Here is a 20,262-nt window from a genome sequence, read left to right on the forward strand (position 1 = left end):
CAAGTGGCCAGTTATCTAGGTTACCCCGGGCTTTCTAAAACGAGAACTTCATAGGTGGGGTGGCCTGGTTCCTAACCTGGTTGTTTTGCAAGTAGCAGTGTCATACAGCTGGCATTATGTTTATTCCAGATGGATGTCTTTGAAACGTATGCATCGGCAAGCAAAAGCTTAATTTGAGGAACTTACACCACAAGACCCTCATTTTACAGATGGGAAAGGAAACTCAAAGAGTAATACAGTGGAGTATGGGCAGCCAGAGCTGGGGCTGAGAACCATTCCTAGACCTTGTGATGATGTCAACAGTCTTTATGCAATTTCAGGGCAGCCATAAGGCAGAGCTCTTCCTGAAGGAGGCCTGGAGAAAGCAAAGGGGTGCAGATTCTGGAGCTAGACTGCTGGAGTCAGAATCACAACTCTCACATTTATAAACTGGGTGACCATGAACAAGACTCTTAACCTCCCCAAGGAGGTTAAAATGGGAATAACAAGGGTATGTCATCATAGGCACATTGTGAAGTTTAAGTAAGATAAGCCAGTGTGTTAAAGTAGTTAAACAAGGAGGCCTTTGGACTGGGGTGGCTCTAACACCTTGGTAACTTAGGTAAGCAAACCAAAACCCAAGCCAGAGTCAACACATTCGAACCTGAGAAAATGAAACTTAAGAACAGCTAACCACAAACAGCCAACTAGGCTTTCCCAAATAAGGCAACCATTCCAACTACTGCCAATCAAATAATTTCCTTGCTTTGCTTCCAAGTCTCCTCTATAAAAACTTATTCTTGGCTCCTGTCGGCAGAGTGCTCCTAACCATTTTCAGTTTGGCACTGCCCAATTTAAATCAATATTTACTCAAATAAACTCTTCAAAATTTTAATGTACCTCAGTTTAGCTTTAAATACATGAAAGGCACATAATATATTGCCTGGACACAGTAACTGAAAAAGAAAAGCACAATAATTTTTAAATTATTAATTAGCATTCTATTAATGAATCGTATTTAAGTAACGAGAACTATATGAAAACTGAAATCTACTACATATGTTTATATGTGTGCATGGATGGGTATGCATATTTACAGACACACTATACTTTATATAAATATACATATATACATATAACTCTTCTAAAATAAACTCAATTTCTTACTGTCCCCAGTGTTACACAGATTTATTTGCATTTTTCTTACTAGAACAGGCTGATGTTTACACAGAGGAAGTATCTGTTTTCTCCTATGTTTAAGTAAAACGACATTCCTCGTAGAAACTTGCACAAGATATTTCACCAAGGCTTACAGCCAAAAGTCCTTGTAATGATCCCCAACAATGGCTTTAACAACATTCTATCAAGGTGGTCTCAGCACATTTCTTCCTAATGTCTTTTCTATCCTGGGAACCAATTCAAGGGAAATTAACAACAGAATCTGCATGGAGAAATATTTAAGATGACAAACTAAACAGTAAGTCACATCGGATGCCAAGCCATGACTTGTTGCCTCTTCATTGTTGAAGGATGCAGTTTTTGGGGACCAAAGGATAAAAACAAATGAATTCTGAATTGCAAAATCCAGGTTATGGGGACATAGAAAAGCAAGGTTGGTTTACTTATCTGTGATATCATCAGAGGAATTAAGAAGTGTCAAGGAATTCTGCCCATCTCCCAGTTTGACTGGCTCAACTAGTCTCGCCTATGTTCCTATTGAAAGCACATGAATGAACATGTATTTGTATTCATTGAATAAATACGAATATACATTTGGGGCCCTGTCCAAGGAAATCATCAAATCCAAGATAACTGCCAGAGACTGTTGGTTAAACCTTAAATGAAAGGAAAACATACATCACCTCTCTCACAATGAGTCATTCAATCAATCATAGCAGCAAGTTACAACAGGGGACCATCTCATCAGACTGATTCTTATTTCTACTAAATCCATAATCTTGAGGTTGACGACACATTCAAGTGAGTTCCTCCTTCTATAGCACATAGAAGGCCTAACAGTGTCAGATCCCTCTCTGCTCAGAGACAGGTACAGCACAAAAGAATAATACTAATGTTAGAAACTAAAGTGCACTATCACTTAAGAATAAAACTAATATCCTCAATGATATACTGACCAATACAAAACGTAAAGACTTTAGAAGAGCCTGGGCATATTTTTTTTTCTTTTAACTGAGGAGACTTTAGAGTCAAAAGGTAAGGAAGCTAGCTGTGGGGCTAAAGACATTGTTTGTAATTAATTTTCAGGCTCCAAAATGATCATAAAAGATCTTGGCAGCTTTAAGACATTCTCCTAATTTAGCTTTGGCAAAGAAGGGGATTAGCGGCACTTAAGCAATTTCTTTATAAAAAGAAAAATCAGTCTCTCTCAATGTTTTGCTCACTGGCTTATCATTTACTAAATATTTATATCATAATTGTAACTTTTTATTTTATTTATTTATTCAGTGATTTATAACACCGAATTTGGACTTTTCCAAAATATCAATATAAATTTTCCTGGAATAAATGAGAGCTCCTAACATTCAGTAGCTGCAGGAATGTCTGCTCTCCAGGTACTGGAAGCCTCGCTAAGTCACGATAGGCGCAAAGCAAGAGGATCTGTACTTGTCCGTTAATTTAAGATTTTTTGCATTGTTTGCTTGAGTTTATTTGGGGTTTTTCCCACTTCCTCATCCACCTTCCCAGATCCGACTCTTCTATATCTTCTAGCTGCTACCTCTACATCTTTACACATCTCTTCATAAACAGTGTTTTAACTACTGCCCACATCAAACAGAAAACTGATTCCAGGTAGAACCTGAAAGGTAAACTCACCTCTGAAGGTGATCAAAAAGTCATTTTGGTGTCTTGCTAAATATCCTCTTCCTTCATTCCCTTCTTTGGCTATTTATGTTTAGAAAAAAAAAGTGAGTCATTCACAGCCTTTTTCCCTCATTACTTGCCTTTTTCAATATTTACACCTTCTAAAGCGCATTCGTGGCCCAAGTTTTTCTTTGAGGACAGAGAAGGCGAAGGACTGACTTTTTATCAGTGAGGCTGGTCCTTCTACAGGGGACGTGTATGGAACAAAACCACCAGAAAAGGCCAATATCAGAAAAGGAGGTTTGCACGAACCATTTCTAGACACACCAGTCGGCAGTTGGAGCGGGTCACGGGGCCCGCCGACCCTAGTGAGTCTGCGCACATGCCCTTCCTCGTGCCCCCTCCCTTGGCAGCTGGAGTAGCGCGCGTGCGCATGAGGACCACGCCCGTGCCGTTGGACACCCACGCGGCCTGAGGAGCCGGAGGCGCCGGAGGTGCCGGAGGGCCGGCCGGGTCCTGGGCTCTTTGTTAGCTCAGGGATGACCACTGGGCAGAGTCTGGGGACCTGGCCCTGAGGGCGCCGCCAGCCAAGATCGGCCTGTTCAGCCTGGGCTGGGCGCTGGCGGGAGGACCCGGACAGGGTGCTGGACAAGCACTCCAGGGCAGAGTGACCGGCCTGTGTGGGGACCCCCTTCGCCTAGGCCTGGACCTGAGAGGGCAAAACTCCATCCTTGGGACCTTGAACAAGTACAATGCAGGTTAATGATGTCGCCTTGCTTACGGGCTCTCTTAAGGGTTCAAACCCGTCAAGGGACATGGAGATAGAATTCGGTGTCCCCCACCCTCCTCCTCCTGTCTCCTTCCCTCTGCAGAGGCTGCACCCACCCACCTTTATTTCAGTCTTTATTTCCTCACGTCTGAGCCTCTTGGTCACTGCCTACAGACGTGAATTCCTGACTTATGGGAGCTCACACGGACTTGGCAGCTCCTGGAAATCCCAAATTAGACTACCCGTGATAAGCATTCAGCGCAGAACATTAGGGGAACCAGGAGAGAGGTGTGTGACACACTCATGAGGCAGTGGAGGCTCCCCAGACAAGGCTGCCGTGGGAGCTGTTAGGGCTGAAAGCCAGGCAGTGACCGGGATGCGGCCGCAAAGGTGGCAGGAGCATCACTCTGGGATGCAGCTCATGGGAGCAGTTCCGGTAGGGCTTTAGACGCCCTGCCCAAGAATTTGAACTTTATTTTGGAGATGCTGAGGAGCTGCATCCCTCTAAAGATGCTCACGATGGAGAGGCGGTTTCTAGACATGAGTTCGACGTAGCTGTTCCAAAATTTCTCTGTCTGGCAAATTTAGGTCATTAGGATGGGGTTGGCAATAAGGGTTGGGGGCGTGTCCTGCAGCTGCTTTTTAGATTAAGTGATGGGATCACCAGAAAAATCAAAGAAATGATTGATTTTATTTTTTTTATTTCATGTTTTTTTTTTTTTACAAAAATGGGATACTTGGTTGTAGAGTAACCAAATTTAGAATGTTTTTTTAAAAATTCTAAACATCATTTATTCCAGGAATATATTGTAGCATTTCGTAGTTTCTCTTTTCCATCAATTAAGCTGAGGATTTTAAACACACACGTACACCCTTTTTTTTCTTAGTATTTTAGTGAATACTTCATTTGGGCTGGTTTTGGTGGAGGCCTGATGGAAATGATAGTGATACTAAATATTCTACTTCCCAAGTCACTCCTGGTGCTTCCACTACCAACTATGAATGTGAAAATAATTTTTCTACATACACAAAAGGGCTTATTATTTTTATTACTATTAATTTTAGTATTTTTACTATAATTTATATTATATAAATTATATTATTATATATTATGCATATTATTAAATATATAAATATAGTATAAATATATAAAAATTATAAATTATATTGATAATTTATTAATAATAATACATTTATTATTAAAATTATAAAATAATATATTTATTATTTTATTATTATGTGAAAAGTGACAATCTAGATATGGCTTTTCCTCATTACTCTCTATATATGAATTCTGTAATTCTGCGACTTTTATTTAAACATGACAGAGTGATTAATGTTGCTTACCTATAAACCTATACCTTTTCTTTGGTATTTTTCAGAGGTGGTGTTTGAATATATAAAGCTTACTGTTTATACTTAAGTTATTAACATACTGCTTTCTCTATTTGCTGTCATTAGCTCTTGTATTCTTATCTAGCTTGCTTTGTCTCTAGAATAGACCTTATGGAGTTAAGAAACATTCAGAAAATCAATTTTAGAAACCAGAGACTCATGGAAATAATCAAGACATGAGATTTTAAGGGTGCAGGAAATGAGAAGTCATTTAGTCAAACTCTCTCTTTTCTGAAAGAACTGAGGCTTAAGTTTTAAGATCCTCCATTAGATGATCATCTCAGTAAATGGCATGACTCACGTTATTGACCCAAGTGTGAAATGTTAGAAGATGTAGAACAATGTAATTTCAGATCTACAAGAGGATACAATTATTAGCCAGGTTTTCATCTTAATATAAATAAGAAGATGATCTAAACACCAGGGAGAAATACCAGGATAACAGGAAAAAAACAAAAAAGAATAGGAGAAGCCTTTAGGATTGTGGAAGCGACTTTGGTAAGTTGTCTGATGGAAGAAAAAGGTTTTTCACACAGAAAGAATTAGTTTACAGGTATGTGTCAGGAAAAAAATCACAAGTTAAGTGATGAACTTAAGTACAAGAACTTGGTTTTGAAAATACAAACACAGCATTATGAATTGCATTGAATTAATTATGAATTGCAAATGAATTGTTAAAAGCTTTACTGAAAATTCTCTAACACTGTTCCTTAGGTGTTCTTTATACTTTATCAACGAGGGACTCTTTGCTACTCAGAGAAAATATCTGTAATATGCTAGTATTTTTTTTAGTTGTGGAGAGAGGCTTTTCAGTTATGGAAGCTGTTATTCAGAACAGATGGATATAAGTTGATGCCTCTAAGAATTAAGGCATGGAAAGAAGAAAGTTATTACTTCTGAGTTTGGGGAGGTGGTTACAAAACAGAATCAAACTAAAGTATTTTCTTTTGAGCAAAGCATGTATATGTGTTTTGTGTTATTTTTTAGAATCTTACTAATAACAATATCACCTAAGATTAGAGACATAATCATCTAGAGGAAATGCTGGGAATATGGCTGGATGTAGATGTCCAAAACTCTCTACAGCAGATGGTCTTGTTTTAGGGGTAAGTAAGACTTCGCTTTGACTAAATTCAGGATCATGCGCTATTTCAATTTAATAAGGAATAATCTTGGATCTGGAGAGGGGAAGATTTGAAGTCAGAAGGGTAAAAGTTTTTTTTTTTTTAATATTGGTTGTATTCCACAAATTTTGACTGATCTCATGTCTGTTCATGAACAAATATGTGCTTAGATATAAGCATACTGTCTAAATCAACATACACAAGGTAATAGCTAAATCCAAAAGAATAAAAGAAAAAAGATAGTTTTTTTTAACTGTGAGAGAGATCTATTGCTGATCTCTTTTAATCACTTTACTGATGTCTATGCAGTAGGATAATTATTAATTTCTCTCTTCTAGTAAGTTATAAACAGAGAGTTTATCTATCTCAAGAAATTCCAAGGCATTGCGAATATCATGCTCTTTCACATCTGAAGGGGAAAACACTTTTCCACTGGCTGTGAACTTTTCCTTGGGATTTGGCTGGTGTATAGACCAAGTGTCTGTCTCCTGCCTGAGTGTTCAGCAGAGGTTCTTAACCTCTTTGGAGTCACAGACCCCTTTGGACATAGGAAGAAAACTGTGAATCTTCTCCCCAGATGCATAAACACATCATAATCTTTTACACTCATTTTGCATGTGAGGGTAGCGGGAGGCCTATGACCTCGTGGAACCCATTCATTGACTCTAAGTTAAGAGCCATTTTCAATTAAGAAAACCCATCTAGTGTGTCCTTCACACACTAGCAGCCTTTCTTTCTTGTAGAGTTCTTTACAAGCTTTGGCTACTTGGATATTTCATAGTTTTATATAGAACCACTGCCAATCATGTAAAAGGAGACACTATTCTTCAAGCCCACTCACTCCCTTTAACATTTGGGAAAGTCATTAATGTTCGTGATACTGATGTGCTTATACAAGAGGTATTTACTGGATGCCTGCTCCATGCTGGGGACCATATTGGAAGCTAGTGACAACATCGAGACAAAGTCCAGGCCCTTGAAGATTTTGCAATCTAGTAGAGGATTTTCTCCCAGTAAAATCCAAAGTACTTCTGGAAAAAAAATGTCATTCTTCTAAATTTGATGCCGAGCAAATGTTAAATTCTAAATCTATAAAAATGTATGAGATTGTACCCAAAAAGTGGTCTTTCTATACAAAAAAAAAAAACCCCTGAAAATGTATCTTTAATATTAGCTAATTGCATTTATGTGTTTTGTAGACTACTTGCTTTACAACGAGCTGGAACTATTAAAGTCAAAACATTAAATAGCTTCCTATTAAAGTTTATATGAAAATAAAAATAATGTAGCCTCTGAAATTTTTAAAAAGTAATTTAAAATGTGATTCAGTATGTGAAATCTCAGTTTATATATAAATTCAAAAATAAATTTACTGGGACGTACTTACTGGGATTATAATTATCCTCCTATAAATTAAAGTTGAGTAATAATTCTCCCCTATGCTAACCCATCTGCTATCCAATAGGAAGACCTTATGCAAGCAAATCTACTTTGGATATTCTTTGTATCTCTGTGTTGGACTGGACCTCACCCCAGCACACTTGTGAAAAAGATCCATACCAATTTCTAATGTACAAGAAAATATTGGATATATGGCTTCCTGCATCCAAATAGATTAGTAAGCACATATTCTCTCAAGTACCTTCAGTATTCTCCTCTCATGCCGTTACTTGATAGATAGGGAGGATAGCCAGTAGTAGAGTTGGATTGTCAACTTTCTTATAGGAGATTTGGCCGGAATTATTATTGAACTTTCTGATGTTCCAGGTATGCCTGATTTCTATTTGGTGAACTTCAGTTAGGGCCTTCTTTTGAGGCTAACCAAACCAGGAAATACATGGTTAAGTGCATTGCTATTTTACTTTTATCTTTTGTAAAAGTGTTGAATATTGCTCATAATTAACACTTATTGGAATTATGTTATAAATTCCTTGGTTTCAGTACTAATAGCATTCTCTTCTCACAGGCTATGCAGATTATGCTCGGCATCTTTCATGTTTTCATGTGGTATTTCCTATTCGTCTTGTATATGGGACAAATAAAAGGAGTCTTTGGGAAGTATGAACCTATAACTTACAAAACAGGATGTTCTTTATGGGGAATTATTGTGAGTAGAATAATTTATATGATTTAATCATTCAGTAAATAATATTCATGCCACTAGTGGAAGACAGGGAACAGTTTCTAAACAAAGTTTTCAGGAGAATTCTTTAACTAAATCCCATGTTGGTAATTCATTCAAAATCAAATTCCTTTTTTCAACAAATATTTTTTTGAGCACCTTTAATTTATCAGTGCTATTACAAGAGATGTGCATACAAGAGTGAACACACAATGACAACCATAGGTTAGATTGTCCTTAGGTATGCAAAAGACAAAGAGTCTTAGCATTGGTAATTTTCATATTTAGGGTCTTTACTTTAGCTTCTTCACATAATGAGTCTATCCTCTCACATTTCGTAAATTTGCCATTACCTGCACTCTTCTGTGGTTTCTAGACAGCCAAAAGGTAGTAGGAAAATCTGGAGAGAGTGGCATCCTCGAAACCAAGTGAACAAAGAAATAGGGAAAGATCAACTATATTAAATTCTGTTATTTTGTCAAATAAGACAAGTGCTGAGGATTAACCATTGGATTTAGCAGTATGGATGCCAGCAGTAAACCTGACAAGTAGTTTCAGTGGAATGGGGCAGGGGGCAAAAGCTTGATTAGAGTGGTTTAAGAAATAGTGGGAGGAGAGGAATAAAGAGCAAATACAAATGACTCCTCTAAGGACTTTGGTGTAATGTGGTATAGAGAAATCAGGTGGTAACTAGGGGAAATTTGGGTCAAGAGAGAGGAAATTTTGTTTCAATAAGTTGGAAGTATCATGTCTTTTCTTGAGGGGACTGAACTAGAAGAGAGAAAATTGATGATAAGAGATAAGTTGGGGGAGGGGAGGATTATTAGAATCATATACTCGTGTATGCAAGAGATAATGAATCTTAATACACAAATAGCTAGGAACATGGACAGTTCATCTCTAGCAGTGGTTCTCAACTAAAGTTGACTTTGCCCCTCAGAGGACATTTGGTAATGTCCGGAGACATTTTTGGTTTTCACAGCTGGGGATGTGTGTCTAGTAGCCAGAGGCCAAGGATGCTGCTAAACATCCTACAATGCATAGGACAGCCCCACAACAAAGAACTATCCACCTTTAATATAAATAATGGTAAATAGGTAAAAAGGGAAAGGCAGAGGAACAGAGAGAAAGGACAAATTTTGATAGGTAGGTAGATGGGGTGTTGGGAACTTGTGAAACTTTTTTCTGATGGCTTCAAACAGTGAATTAGGAAGCAAGATCATGAGCTGAGAATCGGAGAATGGATTGGTTGCTTGAAGAGAGAGGAAAGAATATAAAACAGTTATCTAGGAAATGTAAGAGAGTGCATGGATTGTGAGAAAGTTTGATTGTCATGTAGCATGAAGGGCTCACTTAAATTTTAGGAACATGATTGGATAGTGAGATGGGTCAAGATGGTTGTGTGTCTTTCTCAGGCCATGTTTGGCTGCATGGGTGCAGGTGTACAGTAAGAAGGAAAACTGCATTTAATCAGGATTTTGGTCTAATCATGCAACTGTGATCAAACAAGAAGGGTACAAAGGAGTTGAGAGTATATATAAGTGAGTGTTTGTAATAGTTGACCATGGAATTTAAGCTGGTGATGGAGAGAATATAACAGATGAGGGGCTCACATTACAGATCCAGTTGGGGTCAAAGGATTGTTAGAGTTGTAATACTACAGGGCATGAGCTAGAAAGATATAAGTGGGATACTTGAAACTGAAATTTGACAGGTGTTAACACTTACTGGCAGAAACAAGGATAAGACAATGAATATGGGAGTGAGTGACTGGGATAGGATGGAGTCAAAAGATAAGGAGGAAAGAAATGCAAAGAACCACAAGCCCAGGGTCTTAGAAGGATCATATATGTATATACTGAAATTATGAAAGATTAAGAGGTGTTAGAGAGACAAGAATTAAAATCACCTAGAAAGAGAGAGCAACCAAAGGGTCAATAGATGGCTTCAACTGGGAGGGATAGTCGGTTATAAAATCCAATAATGTTTGATTCAAAGCTGGAGGAGCGGGAATGGTTGGAAGTAACAATAAGGAGCAAAGAGACCACTTACCCCAGGCTTAGAACCAATGGTATAAGGGCTGTAGGAGATAAGATGGCCACCACTTGAGAGGGCTGTAGAGGAAGCAGTGGCCTCTAGGAGATTCCCTGCCTTTATACATTGACTCATAAGTGTCAAAGCATTGCCTTGGAAAACAATAGGTTAAAAATTGTGCATTTGCAGACAAAATCCAGATAAATGATTCATGACCTTCAGTGTTTAATTGTTCATGTTATAAAAATAGCATATTTAGCTCCTAGAATAAATCATCTAAAATTTCAATTAAATTTAGACGAATGCAAAATGTCTCCTGTAGGTCATCAACTTTGAAAAGCATTTTGTAAAGCACATGGTTTGGTAATCTAGTTAAGAGCACTCAAGTTTAAAATTTACAAGATATTTTCACTTTATATTCTGAACTAGTTCTTCCCTTCACTGTGTACCTCCCTGGAAATCTCAGCTTTTGGTACAGAATGAAGTGCTGAGCGTGTTAACTTAAGTTATCCTTGAGGAGTTAGTAAGCTTTGGGTTTGGCCTTTCTATATATCACATATAGCATGAATGCTATTTTTCCACAAATTAGCCTTTGACTTGGATCTTTGTCAAAGCCACTGAAACAGATAAGACAAAAGGAATATTTCAAGGGAATTGTGCAGTCCACCATCAAATAATATGGCATATCTTTACACTTCTGGGAAGTAGACAAAGTAGTGTAGTATGAAATAATGGAACCTCTTTTTAGAAAACAAAGGCAAAAATGTGAATAGCAGCTATAACCTTAATAATGGCTACAGTCTCAGTTAAGAGATATATTTTGTACAAATACAATTTGGAATAGACTCATGGACCACTCTTTTTGCATCTGGATATGTACACAGTAATTACACTCAATAGCGTCTTCTCATTAGGAAGGATAGCATTAGAAGTAATAATTGAATAAGTTCAGAAAACATGCACAGAAATACAAACGTACACAGAAATACAACAGTCCCTGATTCAGGACTGCTTAAGTCATCTTTGGCATATACCACAGCCTAAATTCTGCCCACTGGCTCCTAAATATTTCAGTTATTAGTGACCCTACCTTTCAAGTGATTACTATATGATGGAAACTTGTCCTGACCTCTCCTACTAAAATTTCTTTATATTTTGTTACTCTTAGTATTCTTAAAATAATTGACTTAGAAAGGGAGTTGTTAAAAGTACATTTTAAGTTGATGAGCATTATCAATGAGTATTTATAAATATATGTTTTTATATCCAGTTTATCATTTCAGGAGTGTCCATAATAAGAGCAACAAAATATCCAAATCAAAGACTGGTAAGTTGAAATGTTTAGGGTATCCTAGAAATCGCTTGTCACAAAGATAAATAGGTTTTAATGAAACAATAGTGGGTATCTAAACAATGAAGGAATCTACCCTACCTGTAAAATAAATTAAAGAATTAAGTGAAAATCCAGCGCACATAATTTAATGTAGACAAACATGCCATATTAATTAGAATCATGATTGTGTAAAGGTTTCTAAGTTTAAATGTAGGGGGGTTTTTTGGTTTGGTATTCTACCTTCTTTTAACATTGTATGACCTTTACTATTAGAAAAAATTTAGTAGGACCTAATGCCTTTATATATAAACATAACACTGTAAAACTTCATTTTCCTAACTATCCAGTTTGGGAATAGGATTTTATCTTGTAACAAAATAGAAGATCTGTCCAGAATAAAGATCCATCTATGGTATAGGTGAAAAGATTTGGAAGGAAAAACATCCTAAAATCTTAAAGCTAATAGGTACCTTAGAAATTAAGGTATCTGATCTCATAATTGTACAGATAAAAAACTGATATCCAAAGATATTGATGGATTTCCCTAGAGAATGAAAACCCAGTATTAAAAATCATTGAATCCTATTTGGCTTGTTTCTAAAAACAGCATTTTCCATCTTTTTTTCTTTTTGCAGTGGAACTCCTTTGGTTCAAATCATATAAGTCTTTCTTCCAACTGACTCAGGAGATTGTAAAATACAATATTTTTGAACCTAAATGGAAGATTGATGCTTATTGGTGTGATGATATTTCAGTTTTTGCTCCAGATTAACTGAGTTTCATGTAAACCAGAAAAATATTTTACTCCAATGGCGAGCATACCAACACTTCTAAAGCTTCAGAAACTAGATCAAAATTTTAACTAGATGATGTTTTCCAGCAATACAAACTGTTTACCCAAAGAGTTTATTCTAAATATAATAAGTGTACGCTGTATCTTCTTTTCAGATTACATGTGCTTTGGTCACGAGCATCCTGTGCATAGTTACTGCAATTGCTGCGACAGTTATAACAATAATGGAGTTGGTTAAGTTTGAGTCTGTGTCATATAGGAATTATGGACAAGCGGTAAGTGACCAATTCTATAGGAACATCTTAATTTCAAAATGATTCTTTTCAGAGGTTTTGAAGCCTTAGGACGTAAAATAAGGCTTTTATTAGTCCTCACGAAATTCTTTGATTTAGTAAGCTCTTCATTGAAAGTTTTAATTCAAAAATAATTCTGATGTGATTTTTTGGGTAAAGATTAATAGAATGTTTGAAATCTTGACATGCCCAATTAAAATAAAGCAAGTAAAAAATTTGAAGGCTTCCGTGATAATTATTTATGCATTAGGCTAGGGGTCACTGATGATTCTCTTAATGAAAGAAAAGTATAATCCTAGACTTTAAAACCATTCCCAAAGTCAACAAAAGAATTCTGCTATTAATGCATATAGTTGGGATTATAGACACCTGGTAATTTCTGGTTTAACATAGAGCTTTTCATACACAGCCTATTTTTGTATCTTGCGTGAATTTTGCTTTAAGTCCCCAAATGCTAAATATGTATGAATCTATCTTGCTTTCATTTAGTTGAATATCCAATCACATACTTTGTACCACAGAAAAAAGTTTATTTCTTCTTAAGATAGTGACATTCTCAGGTAAATGTGAATATCTTTACTGATACCACAGTAGATTTATTTCAATTGCGTTGGCTTTAAATTCAGAATCCCAGAATATTAGTGCTGCAAAAGACTTTAGCAATGCTTACAAAAATCATCCATTTAAAATGAGAACAGATTGGAGTGGAGCTCCTCTTCGTTATGGAACAACAAAAAATAGTAACAATTTGAAAGTTTTCATTCAAAACTAAATCTAATGAGTAGAAGAGTCATTGCAGGTGAGGGATAAACTTGCTGCTCCTCTCCTGTACAACCCCCATACCTGAGTATATTATAGTATACAGCATTATGCTGTATAATATTGTATTATAGTATACAGTATTACAAAGGGGACCGTCACTAGAAGGAATCAAAGCGTGGAGAACAGAAGCCTAATCGGCAATGAGATGATGAGAGAGGATGCAGTAATCCCTCAAAATAGATTGTGTGCGATGAATGATGTATTGATTTAAATAAGTATGCACCAGATTTTCCCTATAAATTATAAAATTTTCCATTTCCCCTGGAAATCCAATCTAGATATCTCCAATTCTAAATTGGGGGACAGAGATAGGGAGGGGGAAATCAAATTATTAAGTGTAGAATTGTTTCAAGTTATTTTAGCTTACCACTTGTATTCATAAGCTTATAATCGTCAGTTGAAGATGATATGGCATAATTTCCAGGACCTACCTTTTGCAAACAGTATTACAAGCCATTGTAGACTGTATTTATTTGACCTGAACTCAGTATTAATTATCAGTTTCACAGTCTCCCAAACACATAAATTTCAGCTCTATTTGCTGTGATTAGTTACACAAAATGAACTTGTATATTAGCCCTACAGCTCTAACCCACCATATTTTCCTAGAGGCACTGTCGAATTATAGACTTACATTTACTATATTTACCTACATTTACCACAATTACAAGATTTTCCGTATGCCCACTTTTCTAGCATAAGCAAGTGGCTTGGCAAAATCCACAAACTCATGAAGTTATCAGTATTCCCAGGTAGGTTCAGCTATCCCAAAAAGTGTATGCCTCTGAAATATACTCCCCACATAGCAAAATGGTTAATAGTATTAATTCAAAACCAGACTGCCTTTATCCAAACACCATCTTCGGTATTCACTGTCTGTGACCCCTTGGACAATTCCTTAACTTCACTGTTTCTTAGTTTCTTCGTGTGTAAATGGAGAAATGCTAACACATACCTGTTAGCTAACTGCTTTGTCTGGCTCCCAAACACCAAGCTGTTGTTCTCATAGCCAGCGTACTCTTCTACTTGGATATGCTTCTATTGTCTTTATCTCAAACTCAACAGATATGAAATGGAAAATATTTACCTCCTCTAAAGTACTGAACTGCAAGCCGGCCTTATTTCAATCTCCTAGACTCAAAACCTTGATGTAATCCTTCACCTTTCTCTTTCTACTGTCTTCCCAAGCACCAAAAATTGTTTATTATTTACTTGGATTTTTATTAATTAGGGCTCTCTTGGCTGTAGTGACAGGAAATACAACCCAAATTGACTTAAACAAAGAAAGGGCACTTACTGACTTAAGCTGGATTCAGAGGTTTAAATCCTGTGTCAAGAACTCAGCCACTCTCTCTGTTGTTTTCCTATTTGAACTTCTTTGGCAGGCATCTTGTCGCTTTTAGGGGAGAGTTTGAGAATAACACTAACACATATAAATTAAGGAATGTGGGCAAAATGACTTTTTACAGTTTTACCAGCTAAGAGGTCACAAGCACTTTCCAGCCAAAATGCTATGATTGTGTTTCTGCCAACAAAATTAAATCAGAATTCTTATCTTGCTACTTCCAACCCTGTACAGCCTTTTCTTTATCCTCCTGTTAACACCATTTGTGAATAAACACTATACCTGAGTTAAACTTGTTTTATCATCTTCTCAGAACGTATTATATTCATTCTTGCATTCAGTTTTTGCTCACATTATCAAACTGTAGGTCATGTGATATGTATTTTAGCCATATTATTTGTTTTATTTTTTGTCTCTATTTCTTAATTATTTTGTCATACTTTTAATTTGTGCTATTAAATTCTTTCTGGAACAAGGTAGGTTACAAAGAAAAAGTAAGTAAAAATTTAAAACTGCCTAGAATGTTGCTTCTCCCTTCATTTTTCTCAGTCCTGCCCTCATTTCAAAAGTCCTGCCTCTTTGTGAAGCCTTCCTAGATATGGATGGCTCAGGGTGAATCTCCTGTTAGTCATTTTGACATATTCACCCTTAACATATGTTACCTTATATTGTCTTCTGTCTTTTCTACTTGAATATAAACTTTGAAAAAGCAGGAATCTTTTGTCATTTCATTCTTACCATCTAATCCCTACCACCTAATAGTTTCTTGCATATAAAAGATATTAAGTAAACCTAACGAAAAAGGAGAAGGCGTGGGGCCAGCCCTGTGGCATAGTGATTAAGTTTGTGTGCTCCGTTTCAGCGGCCCAGGGTCTGCAGGTTTGGATTCCCGACACGAACCTAGCACCGCTCATCAGGCCACACTGTGGCAGCATCCCACATAAAGCAGAGGAAGCTTAGCACAGATGTTAGCTCAGCGACAGTCTTCCTCAAGCAAAAAGAGGAAGGTTGGCAATAGATGTAAACTCAGGGCCAATCTTCCTCCCCCCCAAGAAAAAAAAATAGAAGGAAGAAGAGAAGAAATTGAAGGAGAGAGAATTAGAATGTTTTTCTTTCTAGGTCTGAATATCATTCTTGTCTTTCCACAGCCAGTACAAAAACTACATTTATTTCAGCATTATTACCAGTATCATTAATCCTGATATGTAGTTGAAAATATCTTTCTGATAGCAACAGAAGAGCTCTGCTTTATTTATCCCAGCAATTGCAATCACTTTATACTCCCAAGTGAAATGTTCTTTGAACTCTTATTGAATTTGCTTATCTTTCCATATGATGTTATAGCAATTTCTATGTGAGATTTTCATCACCACACGTGTAAATTTAAGTAGGTTTGTAATTAATAACAGCTGTTTTAATACATGAGGATTGCTTGATAAAACCTCTTGGTAGCCATATTGTCATTGGAGTTAGGAGGGTCAAATCTTATTGACTGAAGAGTTGGATAGTGAACTGTGCTAGGGATTCTGTGCTAAAGAGAATTATGAAAATGAAGAGTTGTGAGAAGTGAGACAAGAATGCTGAGCGATGAAGATCAAGAATGGAAGCTGTAGATAATGAATTGAGGGAAGGAAAGCTAGGAAAAGTGGAGCAGAAGGCAAAGGAGTAGAAATGCCTAGGGAAATCAACTGGTGAAGGAGGCTTACTTATTCTTCCTATTTTCCTTCTTTTCTTTGACTCTCATACTAGGAGCTACTTCTCTGAACATATTTGCACTTAACTGAAGATAGTAATGCAAGATTTCTCCCTATTTTCTGGTTTCAGAAACTTGGGAGGGAAGTTTCAGCTATTTTACTGTCCACCTACCCCCTGGAAGTTTCTATTGCACTTGCATACTCGATCTTTGGCTGTATTGGTTTGGTAAGTGTTTATCTACTCTCTGGCAAATCAAGAGATGTTGATTTCTAGTAAGAACACTATGAGGAGTTGAAGTGCACTGATACAGTTTGTTTAGAACTAATAAAAATGGAATATGTGATAATATATCATTTACTTTTTAATTTTTTCTTTATTTTTATTGTTTATAAAATTACAAAAGTAATACATGAAACTGTGTATTAAAAAGTTAAAAAATGATTATTGCCCTCTTTAATGTAGTCCTCATCGTATCCACACATCCAAATCTACACTAAAAGATACATATACACACACACATACAGTTTTCCTTTTTACTACCTGTGTGATCATATTAATATTGTTTTGTCACATGTATTTTTCTCAACTATTATAAACATCTTCTCATTATAAAACATATCTAAACAATGCCTTCTGGAAGTGTAATTACAAGTTTAATAACATCCCAAAATGCTGTAATAATTCACAATACCACAAAAGTTTATGAGAATGTTTATTTTCTCACAATCTTAAAAAACTAGATATGTAACATTCATTCATTCTCTTACAAATATTTATGGAGTGCCTACTATTTACTAGGCATTGTAATAGACACAAAGGATGCAATGATTAACAAGACAACATCCCTACCATCAGGGAGCTTGCATTCCAGTGGGAGAGAAAAACAATAAACAAGTAAACAAATGATATATATAATAATTTGAGGAAGTAGAAAAATGTTATGGAGTAAATAAAACAAACAGCTTAAGGAGATAAGGCATGGATTATTTTACATAGGATTGTAAGGGAAGACCACTGAGCAAGGACTAACTGAAGTGCAGAAGTAACTATGAGACTACATGGAAAAAAAATTTTCCAAGAATAGGGAATGGGTGGGGCTTCCAGAATGGCTGAGTGAGGATATGGTAAATCTCCCTAAAAAGAAATGATAAAACTGGACAAAATTGTCAATAGACCTTTTAAAGATTCTGGAAATTTACCAAAGCATACAACAAATTGAGAAGTATTTATTTTAGAAAATTTGCTGAACTTCAGTAAGAATGGTGGATGCCTGTGACATTTTATTTTTTTTTAGCTTGAGGCTTCTCAGTGTCTTCCAACATATGAACATAGGGGGATAGAATTTAGCCCATAACAAGATGTTTAAGCTGACCAATCATTGACTGACCACTTATGCTGACCTGGGAAGAACCCTAGGAAACCAGTCTTAAAAATAACAAAATGAGGGGCTGGCCCCATGGCCGAGTGGTTAAGTTCGCTTGCTCCGCTGCAGGCGACCCAGTGTTTCGTTGGTTCGAATCCTGGGCGCGGACATGGCACTGCTCATCAAACCATGCTGAGGTGGTGTCCCACATGCCACAACTAGAAGGACCCACAACAAAGAATATACAACTATGTACTGGGGGGCTTTGAGGAGAAAAAGGAAAAAAATAAAATCTTTAAAAAAAAATAACAAAATGAAAAAAGTGAGCAGATATATCAGAAGTGACACCCTGCAAGGGACACAGACTCCACAAAATTAGTACAGGCAAGTCATGAAAGACAGCAATAACAAACACTTCTGGGGGAAGATGAGGCAATCAGAATCCAAAGTCACTACGATATGTTGTCTAAAATACCCATTTTTCAACAACAAAATAAGACATGCAAAGAACAGGAAATAGTGGCCCATACACTTGAAAAAAGCAATCAATAGATACAGTCTTTTGGAGGGAGGGGAAGACAAATGTTGGTCTTCACAAAGAAAGACTTCATGGGCTGGCCTGGTGGCATAGTGGTTAAGTGTGCACATTCCACTTCGGCAGCCCAGGGTTTGCTGGTTGAGGTCCCGGATGCAGACATGGCACCACTTGGCAAGCCATGCTGTGGCAGGCATCCCACATATAAAGTAGAGGAAGATGGGCACAGATGTTAGCTCAGGGCCAATCTTCCTCAGCAAAAAGAGGAGGATTGGCAGTGGATGTTAGCTCAGGGCTAATCTTCCTCAAAAAAAAAAAAAAAAGGAAAGACTTCAAAGAACTAAAGGAAAACATGTTTAAAGAATTTATGGATGATAATAACTTAGCAAATAAGAGTATCAATGTCCCTTACCTTGCTTGTGGTTATGATGTCATAGCATTTGCATATGTTTAAATACACCAAATTATACACACTAAATATGTGCGGTTCTTTGTATATCAAGTATACCTCAGTAATACTGTTAAATTTTTTTAAATAAGAATATCAATAAAAGAAATAGAAATTATTAAGAAGAACCAAATGGAAATTCTGGAGTTTAAAAATATAGTTACTAAAATGAAAAACTCACTAGAGGGGCTCAAGAGCAGATGGGAGCTGACAGGAGACATGTGGACAGAAAATCAGCCAACATGATAGAACAATACAATTCATCCAGTCTGAAGAACAGGAAAAAAAGAAGAAAATAAACAGAGTCTCAGAGATCTTTGGCACACTATCTAGTGCACCAATATATGCTTAATGAGAATCCCAGAAAATGAAGGAAAAGGAAAAAAGCTTGAAGAAATAATGGCCAAAAATTTCCCAAATTTGATTAAAAATTATACTTCTATACATCCAAGAAGCTCAATAATCTCCAATTAGAATAAACACAGAGAGATCCACTCTTAGACACCTCAGGGCCAAATGAATAAAAAAAAGGAAATCTTGAAAGCAGCAAGAGAAAAATGACTCTTCATGTACAGTGTAAGCACAATAAGATTTACAGCTTACTTCTCATCAGAAATAATGGAGGCCTGAAGGTAGTGGGATAGCATATTAAGGTGTTAGAGTGAAAAAGAGTCAGGCATGAATTCTATAGCTTATTAAACTCTCCTTCAAAAGAATGCATACTTTATGATTCCATTCATAGGAAGTTTGAAACCATGTAAAACTAAAGCTAAACCCTAATGTTTAGAGAGGGAGGCAAGCTAGTTGGTAAAACTAGAAAGATAAGAAAGGATTGATTACCTAAAAGTCAAAATCACATTTGCTTTTGGAGGGAAGGAATACGTAGTAATTGGAAATATGACAAAGTGACCTTTGGGGTGCTGGCTGGTATCTGTTCATGTTCAAGAAGATCATGAATATTTTTATTATAAAAGTCTAGAAGTATACCAAACATTAAAAGTGGTCCAATAGGAATTAAGAGAGTGGTTTGAGGTAGAGATGGGACATAAAGAGGAAAAATGGCACTTTAACATTTTATTCTATAAACATCAATATTGCTTATTTTTTAAAAACTAAGTATTTATTACATGTATGATTTTAGGAAACATGATATGATTTATAAGAGGTTAATTTTTTTTTCAGAGTCGTGGTAATGAAGATACTCTTTCAACTGTTACTATAGAAGAAGCTGAGAGCCCTCTTTAGAAACTTTAGAAATGTGAGAGTTTTTCCTGGTGCTCATACCTGATGGGGCCCTAATGATATTTCTGCATAACAAAGCTGCTACAAAGCCCACAGATTTTGTGCAAAGGAAAATACAAAACAAATTGGATTTTTCCTCTAAGTATT

At 36.5% G+C, this 20,262-nt stretch overlaps 1 protein-coding gene across 1 annotated transcript; it reads left to right on the plus strand.

Moving 5' to 3' along the window:
• Nucleotides 1–6,018: 6,018 nt before the first annotated feature.
• MS4A13 (membrane spanning 4-domains A13) lies at nucleotides 6,019–20,118 on the plus strand. The gene is made up of 6 exons (XM_070487458.1): nucleotides 6,019–6,072; nucleotides 8,057–8,197; nucleotides 11,517–11,573; nucleotides 12,528–12,647; nucleotides 16,657–16,752; nucleotides 20,056–20,118. The coding sequence occupies exons 1-6, from the start codon at nucleotides 6,019–6,021 to the stop codon at nucleotides 20,116–20,118; spliced, it is 531 nt and encodes a 176-aa protein (XP_070343559.1).
• Nucleotides 20,119–20,262: the final 144 nt, after the last annotated feature.

This window comes from Equus asinus, chromosome 17 (genome assembly GCF_041296235.1).
Source record: "Equus asinus isolate D_3611 breed Donkey chromosome 17, EquAss-T2T_v2, whole genome shotgun sequence".
Classification (NCBI taxonomy): Eukaryota; Metazoa; Chordata; class Mammalia; order Perissodactyla; family Equidae; genus Equus; species Equus asinus.

What these genes read in the sequence shown, in the direction of transcription:
- MS4A13 (XM_070487458.1), top strand. Translation starts at nt 6,019, where the DNA reads ATGGCTGGATGTAGATGTCCAAAACTCTCTACAGCAGATGGTCTTGTT. An exon ending in GTTCTTTATGGGGAATTATT is followed by an intron (nt 8,198 to 11,516) that starts GTGAGTAGAATA and finishes TTTTATATCCAG; the next exon opens with TTTATCATTTCAGGAGTGTC. An exon ending in AATATCCAAATCAAAGACTG is followed by an intron (nt 11,574 to 12,527) that starts GTAAGTTGAAAT and finishes TCTTCTTTTCAG; the next exon opens with ATTACATGTGCTTTGGTCAC.